Source organism: Octopus sinensis, linkage group LG25, assembly GCF_006345805.1.
Source record: "Octopus sinensis linkage group LG25, ASM634580v1, whole genome shotgun sequence".
NCBI lineage: Eukaryota > Metazoa > Mollusca > Cephalopoda > Octopoda > Octopodidae > Octopus > Octopus sinensis.
In genome coordinates this window covers 8,123,195-8,137,273 of record NC_043021.1, presented here as the reverse complement: position 1 = coordinate 8,137,273, position 14,079 = coordinate 8,123,195, and the positions used below count along the sequence as shown (strand labels likewise).

The 14,079-nt window shown below is 39.9% G+C and overlaps 1 protein-coding gene across 1 annotated transcript; it reads right to left on the bottom strand.

Moving 5' to 3' along the window:
* Nucleotides 1-217: 217 nt before the first annotated feature.
* LOC115224392 (elongator complex protein 5) lies at nucleotides 218-13,257 on the bottom strand. Its single transcript, XM_029795281.2, has 8 exons — nucleotides 13,108-13,257; nucleotides 9,896-9,956; nucleotides 8,204-8,284; nucleotides 5,961-6,190; nucleotides 4,221-4,399; nucleotides 2,669-2,758; nucleotides 1,313-1,413; nucleotides 218-488 (listed from the first exon to the last, which is right to left on the bottom strand). The coding sequence occupies exons 1-8, from the start codon at nucleotides 13,160-13,162 to the stop codon at nucleotides 377-379; spliced, it is 909 nt and encodes a 302-aa protein (XP_029651141.1). The 5' UTR covers nucleotides 13,163-13,257; the 3' UTR covers nucleotides 218-376.
* Between the last annotated feature and the right edge of the window lie 822 nt (nucleotides 13,258-14,079).

The following is a 14,079-nucleotide window of genomic DNA, read 5'->3' as shown; positions in this document are numbered from 1 at the left end:
TAGAGGAAATATTACCTTACTTGGAAATAAGTGAGGGTTGGCAACAGGAAATGCATCCTGCTGTAAAAAATCTGCCTCAACAAATTCCATCCAACCTATGCAAGCATGGAAAATCAGATATCTCTTTTATTCTTTTACTTGTTTCAGTAATTTGACTGTGGCCATGCTGGAGCACCACCTTTAAAATGAAGATAATGAATATAGAATACAAAATACAGAATGTTGTAACTTGAAAGATTAGGGTTATTTTTTCTCTCTTTTTTTAATGAATATAAAATTCAAATACAGCAATATGTTGCATTAGTTATGTATCAGAACCAGCCCTTACATCACTGTGTCACAGTTGTGCCATTCGGTTGTCGGTGAGAAACTTGATTTAGATATCAAGATCATCATCGGGATCTTCATCATCAAAATCATCTGCATCGTCAGGCTCATAGAAAATCTGTCCTTGTCCACTCATGGTAGAAGACTGGAGTTCTTGTTGCCTGCATGAAAGATATTTTCCGCTTTAGTCACAATAAAGAGAGTTCAAATTTAACACAAAGCATCATATACTGAGAGAGGGTACGGTCAAATAAACCAACCCCAGTTTCTCTTGAGCCTACAAGCTCACTATGCCAGACCTTACCCTGGTTTCTGAGGTGTAGAAGTAACTGAAAAATATTTGATTCTCTAATACAGAGAATTTGTTGCCAAGTTAATCCCTAGGTGATGCTGGTGTGCATGTATGTATACATATTATTTCTTTATTACCCACAGAGAGGACAGACAAACAGATTAAGTCGATTATATCAACCCCAGTGCGTAACTGGTACTTATTTAATCGACCCCGAAAGGATGAAAGGCAAAGTCGACCTCGGCGGAATTTGAACTCAGAACATAACGGCAGACGAAATACGGCAACGCATTTCGCCCGGCGTGCTAACATTTCTGCCAGCTCGCCGCCATATATATGTATGTATACATATACACACACACATACATACATACACATTATGAGGGACAGGAGCAGTATTAGTTCAAAATAGCAATCTGTGTATCATACTTAAAGTATATATATATCATTAAAAGCTTTATAAACTGCGGTATTTATCTCAAGACAGCATCTCTTACAGATGTATAGTGTTAAAAAACATAGAAATCTATCAACAGCAGACAAAAATTGTCCATCAGTGATAGCAGTTTTGCTAAACATATTTTTTTTCTTGCGAATTAAGCCTACCAGAATTGGGGTATATATATATATATATATATATATATATATATACATATATATGCATCAGACACACAAACAACTTTTGTCTCTTACCTGTTTTGTATTTGAATATGAGGTAGTACTTGTTGGCTACGTGCAACTTTTTCTGTGTCCGACAAGTTAAGTTTGAATGTCAAATTAGCTGTAGGATCGACCTGAAATAAGCCATTGGTTAAAAGGATAGAAAAAAAAGGGAATTTGTTATTTTCCATGAAGAAAGTAAGAAAATGAGAGAAGGCCTAGTACAAATGAACAACGAAATATTTATTTTGTTTGTTATATAAGGTATACTGTTGATATTGGTGACTAAAATGAATTTTGGCTGATAAGAGAATTATACTGAATAATAGGGAAAAGATAATGCAATTTCAAATAAATTATGTTACATCTTGAGTCCACCGAGAAAATCACTGCATTGGCACCAACCTGAAAGGTTTCATTGATTGTTATTGTCCCAGTACTTATTTCAGTATGGTGCTTATTTTATCACTACTTGTTTGTCAAACAGCTAAGTTATGAGACATAAAGGGATACAATTTAAATGTAACACCAGTTTAAACACAATTTCAAATGCAGGGACACACTCACACACGTGTATGGTGACTTATGCACAGATCCCAACAACCAATTCCACTACCTAGGTACTGGTGGTCAGCCTTGGTCTACAGTAGAAGACTCTTTTCCAAGATTTCTCTAACAACTTTAGCACTTACTTAGAATCGTTTCCATTAATTTCTTATCCCTAGCATGGTTGTTGCCAGTGCCGCTGGACTAGCTCTCATGTAGGTAGCATGTAAAAAACACCTTCTGAGCGAGGTCGTTGCCAGAACCGCCTGACTGGCCCTTGTGCCAGTGGCATGTAAAAGCACCCACTACACTCTCGGAGCAGTTGGCGTTAGGAAGGACATCCAGCTATAGAAACTTTGCCAGATCAGATTGGAGCCTGGTGCAGCCTCCTGGCTTGCCAGACCACGGTTGAACCGTCTAACCTGTGCTAGCATGGAAAACAGGCATTAAAAATGATGATTATGATGATAATGGACTCTCCCATTGAAGACAACTTATGAGCATTAAGCTTTTGCTGAATGACCTGCAGAAATGATTTGTTTATAGTGATCAAATGTTCGTGCCGCACATCAGCTCACTTCTCTCCATGAAATCAATGTAGTGGGTGGCGTTAGGAAGGGCATCCAGCTGTAGAAACACTGCCAGATCAGATTGGAGCCTGGTGCAGCCATCTGGCTCGCCAGTCCTCAGTCAAACCGTCCAACCCATGCCAGCTTGGAAAGTGGACGTTAAATGACGACACTGATGATGATGATGATGATGATTTCAGTGGATTAAGAATACCAAGAACTATCTATCGCTAATGATACCATGTATTGCTGCCTGTGAAGAGAAATTACTAACCTGAGGTCTATCATTAGGCCTGAGGTTTGTGGTCTGCAGTTCTTTAACAGCTTTCAGTTCAAAGCTATTCAATAATTGATACTGTTCTTTCTGGAAAACAGAGAAAAAGTAAATGAAGATAATTAATGTAATTAGGTTCAACCCTTTAACATTCAGATTACTCTGTTAAATGTAATGCTTGTTTATTCACATTGTTTTGAATTAACCACGAATTATCTTGTAGCTTCAAGATCTTGATGATGTGATTGCTTATTTTCAGAATGACATTGTAGGTTAAGTGTGAGGGACAGGATCTGGTCATGCTGAACATGAAACAAGCAGAATATTTGGGCTGGATATGGACAGTTTGAATGCTAAAAAGTTAAACATGGATGCTCTGTTAGAAAAAAATTTACTGCAATAGTTACCACGAGAGAAACACCCATGTTGGTTTTTGGTGCAGCAGTATAAACAAGGTGGAGGCACAATGGCCCAGTGGTTAGGGCAGCAGACTAGCGGTCGGAGGATCGCGGTTTCGATTCCCAGACTGGGCACTGTGTGTGTTTATTGAGCAAAAGCACCTAAAAGCTCCACGAGGCTCCAGCAGGGGGTAGTAGTGACCCCTGTTGTACTCTTTCGCCCCAACTTTCTCTCATTCTTTTTTCCTGTTTTTTGAGTAACGCTGTGATGGACTAGTGTCCCGTCCAGCTGGGGGGGGGGGGCACATACTCCATAGAAACCAGGTAACCAGGCCCATGAGCCTGGCTAGGCTTGAAAAGGGCAAGAAGAGAAGAATACAAACAAGAGTGTATTGTGCACCAAAAGCCAATATGAGAGTTTCTCTCGTGCTATCTGCCACAGTATAGCTTGTGCTAACAGAACATCCATATTTAAGTGGGGATAGGTATTACCTTGCAGTATGAATACTGCCTCTGTTGCTAATATATATATATTTTACTATATTATTTATTGTGGAGGCGCGTGGCTAAGTGGTTAGGGTGTCAACATCATGATCGTAAGATTGTGGTTTCAATTCCTGGACCAGGCAACGTGTTGTATTCTTGAGCAAAACACTTCATTTAACATTGCTCCAGTCCACTCAGCTGGCAAAAGTGAGTAACGCTGCGATGGACTGGCATCCCGTCCAGCTGGGGAACACATAGACCATTGAAACTGGGAAACCGGGCCCATGAGCCTGGCTAGGCTTTAAAAGGGTGCATTTATTTTTTTTTTATATTCTTTATTATTTTCTAAATTAATTGTAGTGATGATGATTGCAATCCCTCAAGGTCGAGGATGATGGTTTTCACACAAATTTACTGGTGAGTCCAAAGGTGACCGATAAGACCAATTCTTGCTTGAAAAGATCGGTCGCAGTGCGGACATCTAGTGCCAGAAGGGAGAGTCGCACGTGGTTACTACAATGAAGTTGCCTTAATTGTAGTAAAGAGGGCATATTTCAATAGAAATAATGGTAACACAAAAGGCTCAAATAAATGTGTGATGGCCACAGATTGGCTCAGATAAAATAACAGAAGCAACAACAAACCAATGAAACTAAGTGAGTACTAACACTTTTGAAGATCTTTCCAGAAAGTCGGCGATGAACCACATTGCAGTTGGTGAGATGATTCACTGATGAATCTTCCAGAAGGCTTATCACACTGCTTGAAACATATCGAAGTTGTTTTAAAGTATATTCATTGTGTAGGTCCTGGTGTACTAGAGATACGACTTGACCAATAGAAACATCTGGAAATATACAAGAGTACAAATCACTATCATAATAAGTGACATCTAATTATCGTTGCCAGAGCAAGAAGCTGGCCTCCGTGCCGATGGGCACGTAAAAAACACCGTTCGAGTGTAATCATTACCTGCGTCACCATACTCGCACTCATGCTGGTGGCACGTAAAAGCACCCACTACACTCTCAGAGTGGTTGGCGTTAGGAAGGGCATCCAGCAGTAAAAACATTCGAGCGAGGTCGTTGCCAGTGCCGCTGGACTGGCTCCTGTGCAGGTGGCACATAAAAAGCACCATTTGAGCATGGCCGTTGCCAGTACTGCCTGGCTGGCCCTCGTGCCGGTGGAACGTAAAAGCACCCACTACACTCTCAGAGTGGTTGGCGTTAGGAAGGGCATCCAGCTGTAAAAACATTTGAGCGAGGTCGTTGCCAGTGCCACTGGACTGGCTCCTGTGCAGGTGGCACATAAAAAGCACCATTTGAGCATGACCGTTGCCAGTACTGCCTGACTGGCCCTCATGCCGGTGGCACGTAAAAGCACCCACTACACTCTCAGAGTGGTTGGCGTTAGGAAGGGCATCCAGCTGGTGAAACTCTGCCAGATCAGATTGGAGTCTGATGTCACTAGACCTGAACTGTCTCAATGGCCAAAACATTTAACTCCTTCTGACTCTGTACACCTAACAGTAAGTAGATAAGGGTTGAGTCAACAAGAGAACCTCTTTGTGGTCATTCAACAGGGGCAGTGGAACAAATTGACTGCAACACTAATTTTAAGCCTTGCTTCATGCTCTTGCATGAGGGGGCTGAGGTTGTCCAAGGTTAATGGTCCCTAAGATGTCATCATGCATAGAGCCGACTAGATCCACCAGTGCTCTCCATTGCTGGCGGACCTGTGCCAGCCCCTCTGCGTCCTCCAAGGTGATGTCCAGAATTTTAAGCCTGGCTCTTATTTTATCAGTCTTTTTTTGTCAAACTGGTAAGTTACAGAGATGTAAACAAACTAACGTGGAGGCACGTGGCTTAGTGGTTAGGGTGTCGGCATCATGATCGTAAGATTGTAGTTTCGATTCCTGGACCGGGCGACGCGTGTTTTTGAGCAAAACACTTCATTTCACATCACTCCAGTCCACTCAGCTGGCAAAAATGGGTAATGCTGCGATGGACTGGCATCACGTCCAGCTGGGGAACACATAGACCATTGAAACCGGGAAACCAGGCCCATGAGCCTGGCTAGGCTTTAAAAGAGCGCATATATTTTATTTTATTAAACAAACAGGTGTTTATTGAGCGAAAACACCTAAAAGCTCCAGGAGGCTCCGGCAGGGGGTGGTGGTGACCCCTGTTGTACTCTTTTGTCCCAACTTTCTCACATACTCATGCATGCACATATACACATGCACACTCACGTGTGCAATGAATTTCCACACAGTTTCCATCCACCAAATACATTCACAAGACCTTGTTTTATCACGAAGCTCACGGTACTGCACAATAGGACTGAACTCAAAACCATGCGGTTACCAAGTGAGCTTCTTAACCACTCAGCCATACACATGTACTTACCAGGAAATGGTGACGAATGTCTGTTTCCTAATTTCTCTAAGAACTGGCAGGTATAAGCTGGAGACCGATGAATTATCAAGCTGGTTAGAGAACAAATGACAACGGCAACATTGTGAACTGAACTGGTGACCCTGCGCCGGAGGAAGTCAATGAAATCTGTGCTTGTAACTGTAACATCTGCATTGCCTAACCAGTTTAGGGGATCAGAGTATAGGTTGTGATAGATACATCTGGAACAATGGAAAATGACAAATTATTGACTTCTTTTGAGAAAGTTCAAGAAAAAAAAACATCCTCCTCATTGTTTTAACCCTTTCATTACTGTATTTATTTTGAGATGCTCTGTGTTTCTTTCAATTACTTTAAATATAATGAAGAATTTAGTAAAATAACTTAGTTATCATTAAGCTAGTGTTAGGAACATAAATTGTGACTAAGGTTTGGTGGAAGATTTTAATTCAGAACTTTTGAAAACAAAACATTTGTACTCAGAGCCAGAGCCGGTTTCAGCTGGGTTACCGGAAGCCAGCAAGTGTATGGGGTCATAACATCCTCCTCATCGTTTTAACCCTTTCATTACACCTTTTTGATCTCCATGTGTCCAACACACGTGGACATGCCTACAAAGTCAGAAAACAACACAGCTCCCATGACTTTCGGAAACATTTTTTCACGCCCAGAGTTGCTGAAGCATGGAACAAACTGCCTGCGTCAGTTGTTGACTGCCATGACACTGCATCCTTTAAGGCCCTCATGGTTTCCGAAATCCGCCGAAACTACACCTGATTATATATACACTTTCGATGAGTTGTAGTGCACCTGAGCACTGTACACAATGTTTATTATTATTATTATTATTATTACTGTATTTATTTTGAGATGCTCTGTGTTTCTTTCAATTACTTTAAATATAATGAAGAATTTAGTAAAATAACTTAGTGTATCATTAAGCTAGTGTTAGGAACATAAATTGTGACTAAGGTTTGGTGGAAGATTTTAATTCAAAACTTATGAAAACAAGACATTTGTACTCAGAGCCAGAGCCGGTTTCAGCTGGGTTACCGGAAGCCAGCAAGTGTATGGGGTCATCAGGAGAGAATGCGCACTGTTTCGGAGCCTACCTCTTGACGGCATCAATGCACACCGGCCCCCCTCACTAATATGAGACCCCGCTTGCTAGATCAACTGGTTATAAAATAAAGCTCACTATTTCTCTATCCATTGCTCATCATCTCTTTTTAACCAAATCCAGTGGTAAGCCTTCTCCACTGTAGTTTGGATATCGGTCATGCTGGTATTGACTTTACAATGAGTTAGGCCTAACGATAACAACAGTCGTCTCACACTGTGTCCAACAAACCCTCTACATCCGACTTCAATTGGAATTATACTAAATTCTTCATTTCTTTCAAATTTTGGCATATGTCCAACAATTTCAGAGAAGGGGCTAAATCAATTAAATCAATCCTGAAACTGGTACTTATTTTATCGACCCTGAAAGAACAAGAGGCAAAGCTGACCTTGGCAGAATTTGAACTCAAAATGTAAAAACAGAGAGAGTGCCCCTATGCATTTTACCTGGTGTGCTAACGATTCTGTCAGCCTGCTACCATATATTTCAAAATTAATTGAAACAAGAGCACTCAAGGAACACAAACCTCCGCTAAAGCAACACCAGCATCCTCTCAACAATTAGCTGGAGATGATTTGTAAAAGAGATAATCAGAAAAAGACTTTAAAGAACGTAAGATTGTAATACTTCATGCAAAGTAAAGTAAATATAACAAATGATCCAGAATCCGTGTCCGGTACAGGATCGATCCCAAAATCTAATTAGTTCCTGCCAGTCAGAAGGCCAAACATCTCTGAAAGTTTCATTCGGATCCATCCAGCAGTTCTTGAGATATCTTGTCTACAGACAAACAAACAAGACTGCAAACAATACCTATTTCTTTATTACCCACAAGGGGCTAAACACAGAGGGGACAAACAAGGACAGACATAGGTATTAAGTCGATTACATCGACCCCAGTGCGTAACTGGTACTTAATTTATCGACCCCGAAAGGATGAAAGGCAAAGTCGAAACAATACCTCCGCCTTGACTTAAGGCAGAGTATTTCGATGGAAATACGGTAAGGACAAGGGAGAAAACCCATTTCATTAACTGTAATAATTTGACTGGCTACCGACTTGATGATTTGCAGTAAATCACTTTTGACAAATGTAAAGTAACACACGTACCTTGATATATTTTCTTCGGGGACGATGTTCCTTAAACATTCAGCACTCGGATCAAGAAGCAGCACATGAACTTGCTCATATCTAATGATAATAATAACAATAACAATAAAGAATGTGAAGGGAAAGGATATAGTTGAGTACAACTGGTATTTACTGTATTAGTTCCGAAGAGATGAAGGGTTAACTTAGACATTTTTCTATTCTTTTATGACTTCATTTATTGGACTGTGGCCATGCTGGGGCACTGGGCTTGAGAGTTTTAGTCAAGTGTATAAACCCGCAATGCTTTATCTGCTATTTGTTTCATTCTGAAGGAGCAATATCTGTTTAATATGGAGGGTGGGGTAACACATCCCAGCTGAGCTGCAGCAATTTTTGTCTGGTTCCCAAAGCATCAAGTGCCGAAAATGAACTTTCTTATCTTCCATTTTAAAGGGTTACAGAATTAACACAGGTTATAGGAACATCAACCTTCTTCCATGAAAAGATAGCTTAACCTGTGCTCTAAATGGAGATTTAGTAAAATCCTATTTTATGGACTCAACCATGTTCTAAAATAAGTTGAAAGGTAAGCTACTATAAATTGGTGCAAACTTTCCGAACAATCCAATATATATATATATATATATTTGTGTGTGTATGGGCATGTGTTACTATCTCTTTACCTTGCCATCACATGATGTTGTCTTTGTGAGTTTTACCAAGATTCTGCAGGTGATGTCCTTTGTTCCCAATCTTCCACAGAAACATATTACCTTACTTGGAAACAGGCGAGGATCAATAATAGAAAGGGTGTCTGGTCATAGAAAATCCATCTCAACAAATTCCATCCAACCCATGTGAGCATGGAAAAGTGGGTGTTAATATAATGATGATGATGATAATTTATGAAAAATAAATAAAATAACAATTGCAGCGTGGAAGGTGTTCATAAGCCATTTAAGAAACACACAAAAACCATTAGATTCACTTCAACATTTAAATTTAATTTGCTAAAATATTTTTGTCGCTTTGAGACTGCGACCTGTTCACTGACAAAGCTTCGTGCTGCATCTGAGAAAGTAACAGCTAGTTCATGATATATATGTATGTATGAATATGTGTGCGTGCATACATACCTATGTAGTACATACATACATATGTAAATACATATATGTATGTACATTCATATGTATGTATGCATATGTGTATGTATGTATGTATGTATAAAATAACAATATATATAAAAAAAAATTAGCTTAACCCTTTAGCATTCAGATTATTCTTATTTATTCATGTTGTTTTGAATCAATCACGCATTATCTGCCAGCTTTGAGACTTTGATGCTATGATTGTTTATATTTAGAATGATATAGTAGGACAGTTGTAAGAAGCCAGATCTGGCCAGTTTGAACATAAAACACATAGAATATTTTGGCTGGATCTAGCTGGTTTAAATGCTAAAAGGTTAAAGTGGATATTGTCCATACAGGATTCCTTTGGATATCCACAAAGACTGGTGTCATCCACAATGGAACTGATAACTTTCTTTAGAATAACTTTCTCCTTCTGACAGCCTCCCTGACAACAAGACAAGATCCTTGACTCTGGAAAAAAAGATATTTTATTACATGTTTCCAATGCTATCTTGAGTGAGACAGTTAAATGAGTTTAAAAAAATAAAAATAAATAATGAAAGACCCATATACGAACCTGGTCGATAGAAATTTGAGAAAGCATGCAGTCAGTGGGTAACCAGATTGTTTTACTGTATCTGAAATGAAAATTGGTATCTTAAAGTCTAATTAAACAAAGTGATGATGATGATGATGATGATGATAACTATCCTTTCTAATATAGGCACAAGGCCTGAAATTTTGGGGGAGGGGGCTAATCGATTACATCAACCCCAGTACTCAACTGGTATTCATTTCATTGACCCTGAAAGACTAAAAGGTAAAGTCAACCTAGGCAGAATTTGAACCCAGAATGTTAAGACGGAAGAAATGCTTCAAGCATTCCACCCAGCATGCTAACGATCCTGTCAGCTCACCGCCATAATAATAATAATAAAAATAATAATCTTTTCTACTGTAGGCACAAGACCTGAAATTTGGGGGAGGGGTATAGTTGACTACATCAACCCCAGTGTTTCACTGGTACTTGATTTATTGAACCTGAAAGGATGTTATTTTCTCGGATGAGTCATCTTTTACCTTATTTTCAACCGCCGGAGGCACTAAAAAGCACCATCTGATTGTGGCCATTTGCCAGCTTCGTCTGGCACCTGTGCCAGTGGCACGTAAAAAGCACCCACTACATTCATGGAGTGGTTGGCGTTAGAAAGGGCATCCAGCCGTAGAAACATTGCCAGATCAGACTGGGCCTGGTGCAGCTTTCTGGCTTCCCAGACCCCAGTTGAACCGTCCAACCCATGCCAGCATGGAAAGCAGACGCTAAACGATGATGATGATGATGATGGCCAAGTATACGTATGGAGACAGCCAAAAGAAGCATTTGACCCAGACTGCCTTCTTCTAAATGTTAAACATGGAGGAGGATCTGTGGTGATCTGGGGGCTATATCTTGGAAATCCACTAGCCCAATGGGTTCCCTTCATGGCAGAAAACTATTTAAGCATTTTATCTGATCAAATTCATCTTATGGTTGCGGAACTGTTTCTGGAGAGAAATACAATCTTTCAGGATGATAATGCACCAATTCACACAGCTAAAGTTGTTACTGAATGGCACAAGGAACATTCTAATGAAGTTGAACGTCTTATCTGGGCACCACAGTCCCTAGATCTCAATATTATTGAACATTTATGGTGCATTTTAGAAAAACAATTAAGGAGTTGATATCCTCCACCATCAGCACTACAAGAACTGGAGACTGTTTTAACTGAAGAATGGACAAAAATTCCTTTGGAAACAATTCAAACTTTGTACGAATTCAGACCTCATAGAATTCAGGCTGTCATTACTGCCAAATGCAGTCCTACCTCATATTAAAATAAATTTGTTTGAAATTTTAAGGTGTTTCTGTTATTTTGTCCAACCCGTGTATGTATATGCCTTCACACACACACAAACATACATATATAAAGACAAAAGATATAGGAAGGGCATCCAGCTGTAGAAACACTGCCAGATCTGACTGGCCTGGTGCAGCCTTCGGGCTCCTCAGACCCCAGTTGAACCGTCCAACCCATGCCAGCATGGAAAGCGGACGTTAAATGATGATGATGATGATGATGATAGCACCAGTAGTGCTTTTCCCTGGCTCGAAAGGCACCATTCAAGCATGATCGTTACCAGTGTCACCTTACTGGCACTTGTGCCCCATGCTAGTGGGGCGCTATGAGCACCATCCGAGCGTGATCGTTGCCAGAGCGGCTAACTGGCTTCCGTGCTGGTGGCACATAGGAGGCACCATTCGAGCGGGATCGTTACCAGCGTCGCCTTACTGACACTTGTGCTGGTGGCACGTGAAAAAACATTTGAGCGAGGTCGTTGCCTGTACCACCTGACTGGCCCCCGTGCCGGTGGCACGTAAAAGCACCCACTACAATCTCAGAGTAGTTGGCATTAGGAAGGGCATCCAGCTGTAGAACCTCTGCCAGATCAAGATTGGAGTCTGGTGCAGCCATCTGTTTCGCCAGTCCTCAGTCAAATCGTCCAACCCATGCTAGCATGGAAAGCGGACGTTAAACGATGATGATATATATATATATATCTTATATCTTTTACTTGTTTCAGTCATTAGACTAAAGCAATATGATGGGGCACTGGCTTGAAAATTTTTTAGTTGAATGAATCAACCCCAGTAGTTATTTGTTTAAAGCCTGTTACTTAATTAATCGGTCTCTTTTAAGGAACCGTGAAGTTACACACCAACACCGGTTGTCAAACAGTTGTGGGGGACAAACAGACACACACATCGCCAACTATATATATATAATGTCTACCAAATCCATTCACAAACCTATAATTGAAGACAACTGCTCAAGGTGCTACGCTTGGAGACCGAAACACGAAACCTTGACTAGCGAACGAACTTCTTCACAACAAAGTTATGCTTACAAACACACCCAAATGAAATACAGTTTACAATATTTAATGTTGTTTTTCCCTTCAGTATAAAATATATAACTGCGTAAAAAAAATATATATTTCAAAGGAATCGTATTGCTTTATATAATACACGACTTTGAGGGACAACGCTTCAGGAAGCTGGACTTCTTGTTTCGTAGCTTATTAAACGAGTATTGGTGATGATGTCATATTGGATTAGATTAAACGAAGTTATCCTTGCTTTGCACACACACAAAATTACATTTTATACTAACAAAAAAAAAAGAAACATTATTACGCATACATAAATGAGAGACTATTGTTTGTTTCTTTCGAGAATTTAATGACATTCGTGTTTGTTTTTTGTTTTTTTCGTACTCTGGCTTCTGTTTTTTTTTTGGTTTTCTTTTTGCGAGTTTAGAACTGTAATATGAAGGGCTACTATTAATATAAAGGGTTGCCAGTCCCGATTTGGTTGTTTTTGAGTATAAGTGTTCCGGTGGGACTGGCATGGGATTAAAGATCAACAATATGTGTAGAGTAGACCCAGTATATTTCACAAAAAAGTGGGGGGGGGGGAAAGACATTGTTCTTTGCTAAGAGAAGCAAATCCAAAGAACCATTCTTCAACCTATTATCCGAAGTATTCTTCCCAGCAGACGAAAATAATTCTAAAAAAAAAAAACACGAAAATACAAAGCAGAAAAAGGTTTAAAACAAATTTAACAGCAGAAACGATTTCCAGGCATGAAGCATGAAATACTTAGGGGACGAGAACTGAGAAGGTATAACATTCCTGTTCCATCAAGGATATTAAAGACGCAAAAAGAAGTCCAAATGATTAATTACCTTGTATCAAAACAACTTTTGATTGTTCAGAACCTCTGAGCAAGTTTTCCAACATGCTTTTTATCGTTTTGACCTCTTGTCGGTATCGAGTTTAGAGTTATCTCCCTTGATTAAATTGTCGTTACTTTTCTTCTTACTGTTTAGCCCTAGGTATGCTGGGCTGGCAGAAACGTTAGCACGCCGGGCGAAATGCGTAGCCGTATTTCGTCTGTCGTTACGCTGTGAGTTCAAATTCCGCCGAGGTCGACTTTGCCTTTCATTCTTTCGGGGTCGATAAATTAAGTACCAGTTACGCACTGGGGTCGATGTAATCGACTTAATACCTATGTCTGTCCTTGTTTGTTCCATCTATGTTTAGCCCCTTGTGGGTAATAAAGAAATAGGTATGCTATGATCGAGCATTTAACGCATGGAGCGCATACAATTATACTACAAATTAGAGAAGAACGGTGGGGTTTAAAAGTAAAAATTGCTGCGTTCAGAGAATGCTATGCAATATTCTGAGAATTATTGAGATTTTTTTCCTTTTTTTTTTTCGATTTGTCCGTAAAGTAAAAACAAGTGCAGATAGAACGCCACGACATGCATGCATTCATATAAAAAGTAAAAGTGAAACTCCAGCTGTTTTCGACAATGATTACTCAGTTGTTAGATCATCTGAATTACTAGTTCATTGAATTAGCTTGTAAGCGGCTAAGCATTTCAGGGATACGTGTACAATTAAGTTTTTCTCATCAGAGAAAAACCAAAGCATTCCAGGTTCTTGATGTTTTAACTTGTTTAGCAAGTGCTTTACCCAGAGCAAATGATTCTCTATTGTCACATCTGACATAAACTGATCCCTCTGCATTACATACAACTTGTACCAGATGCCCTCAAAGTAACTCTTCCGATAGTGCATTCTGAGACTTTGAGGTCCTTTGCAATGGCTCTGATTGACTTTCCAAGGTTTTATAGATTATTTCTTGGACA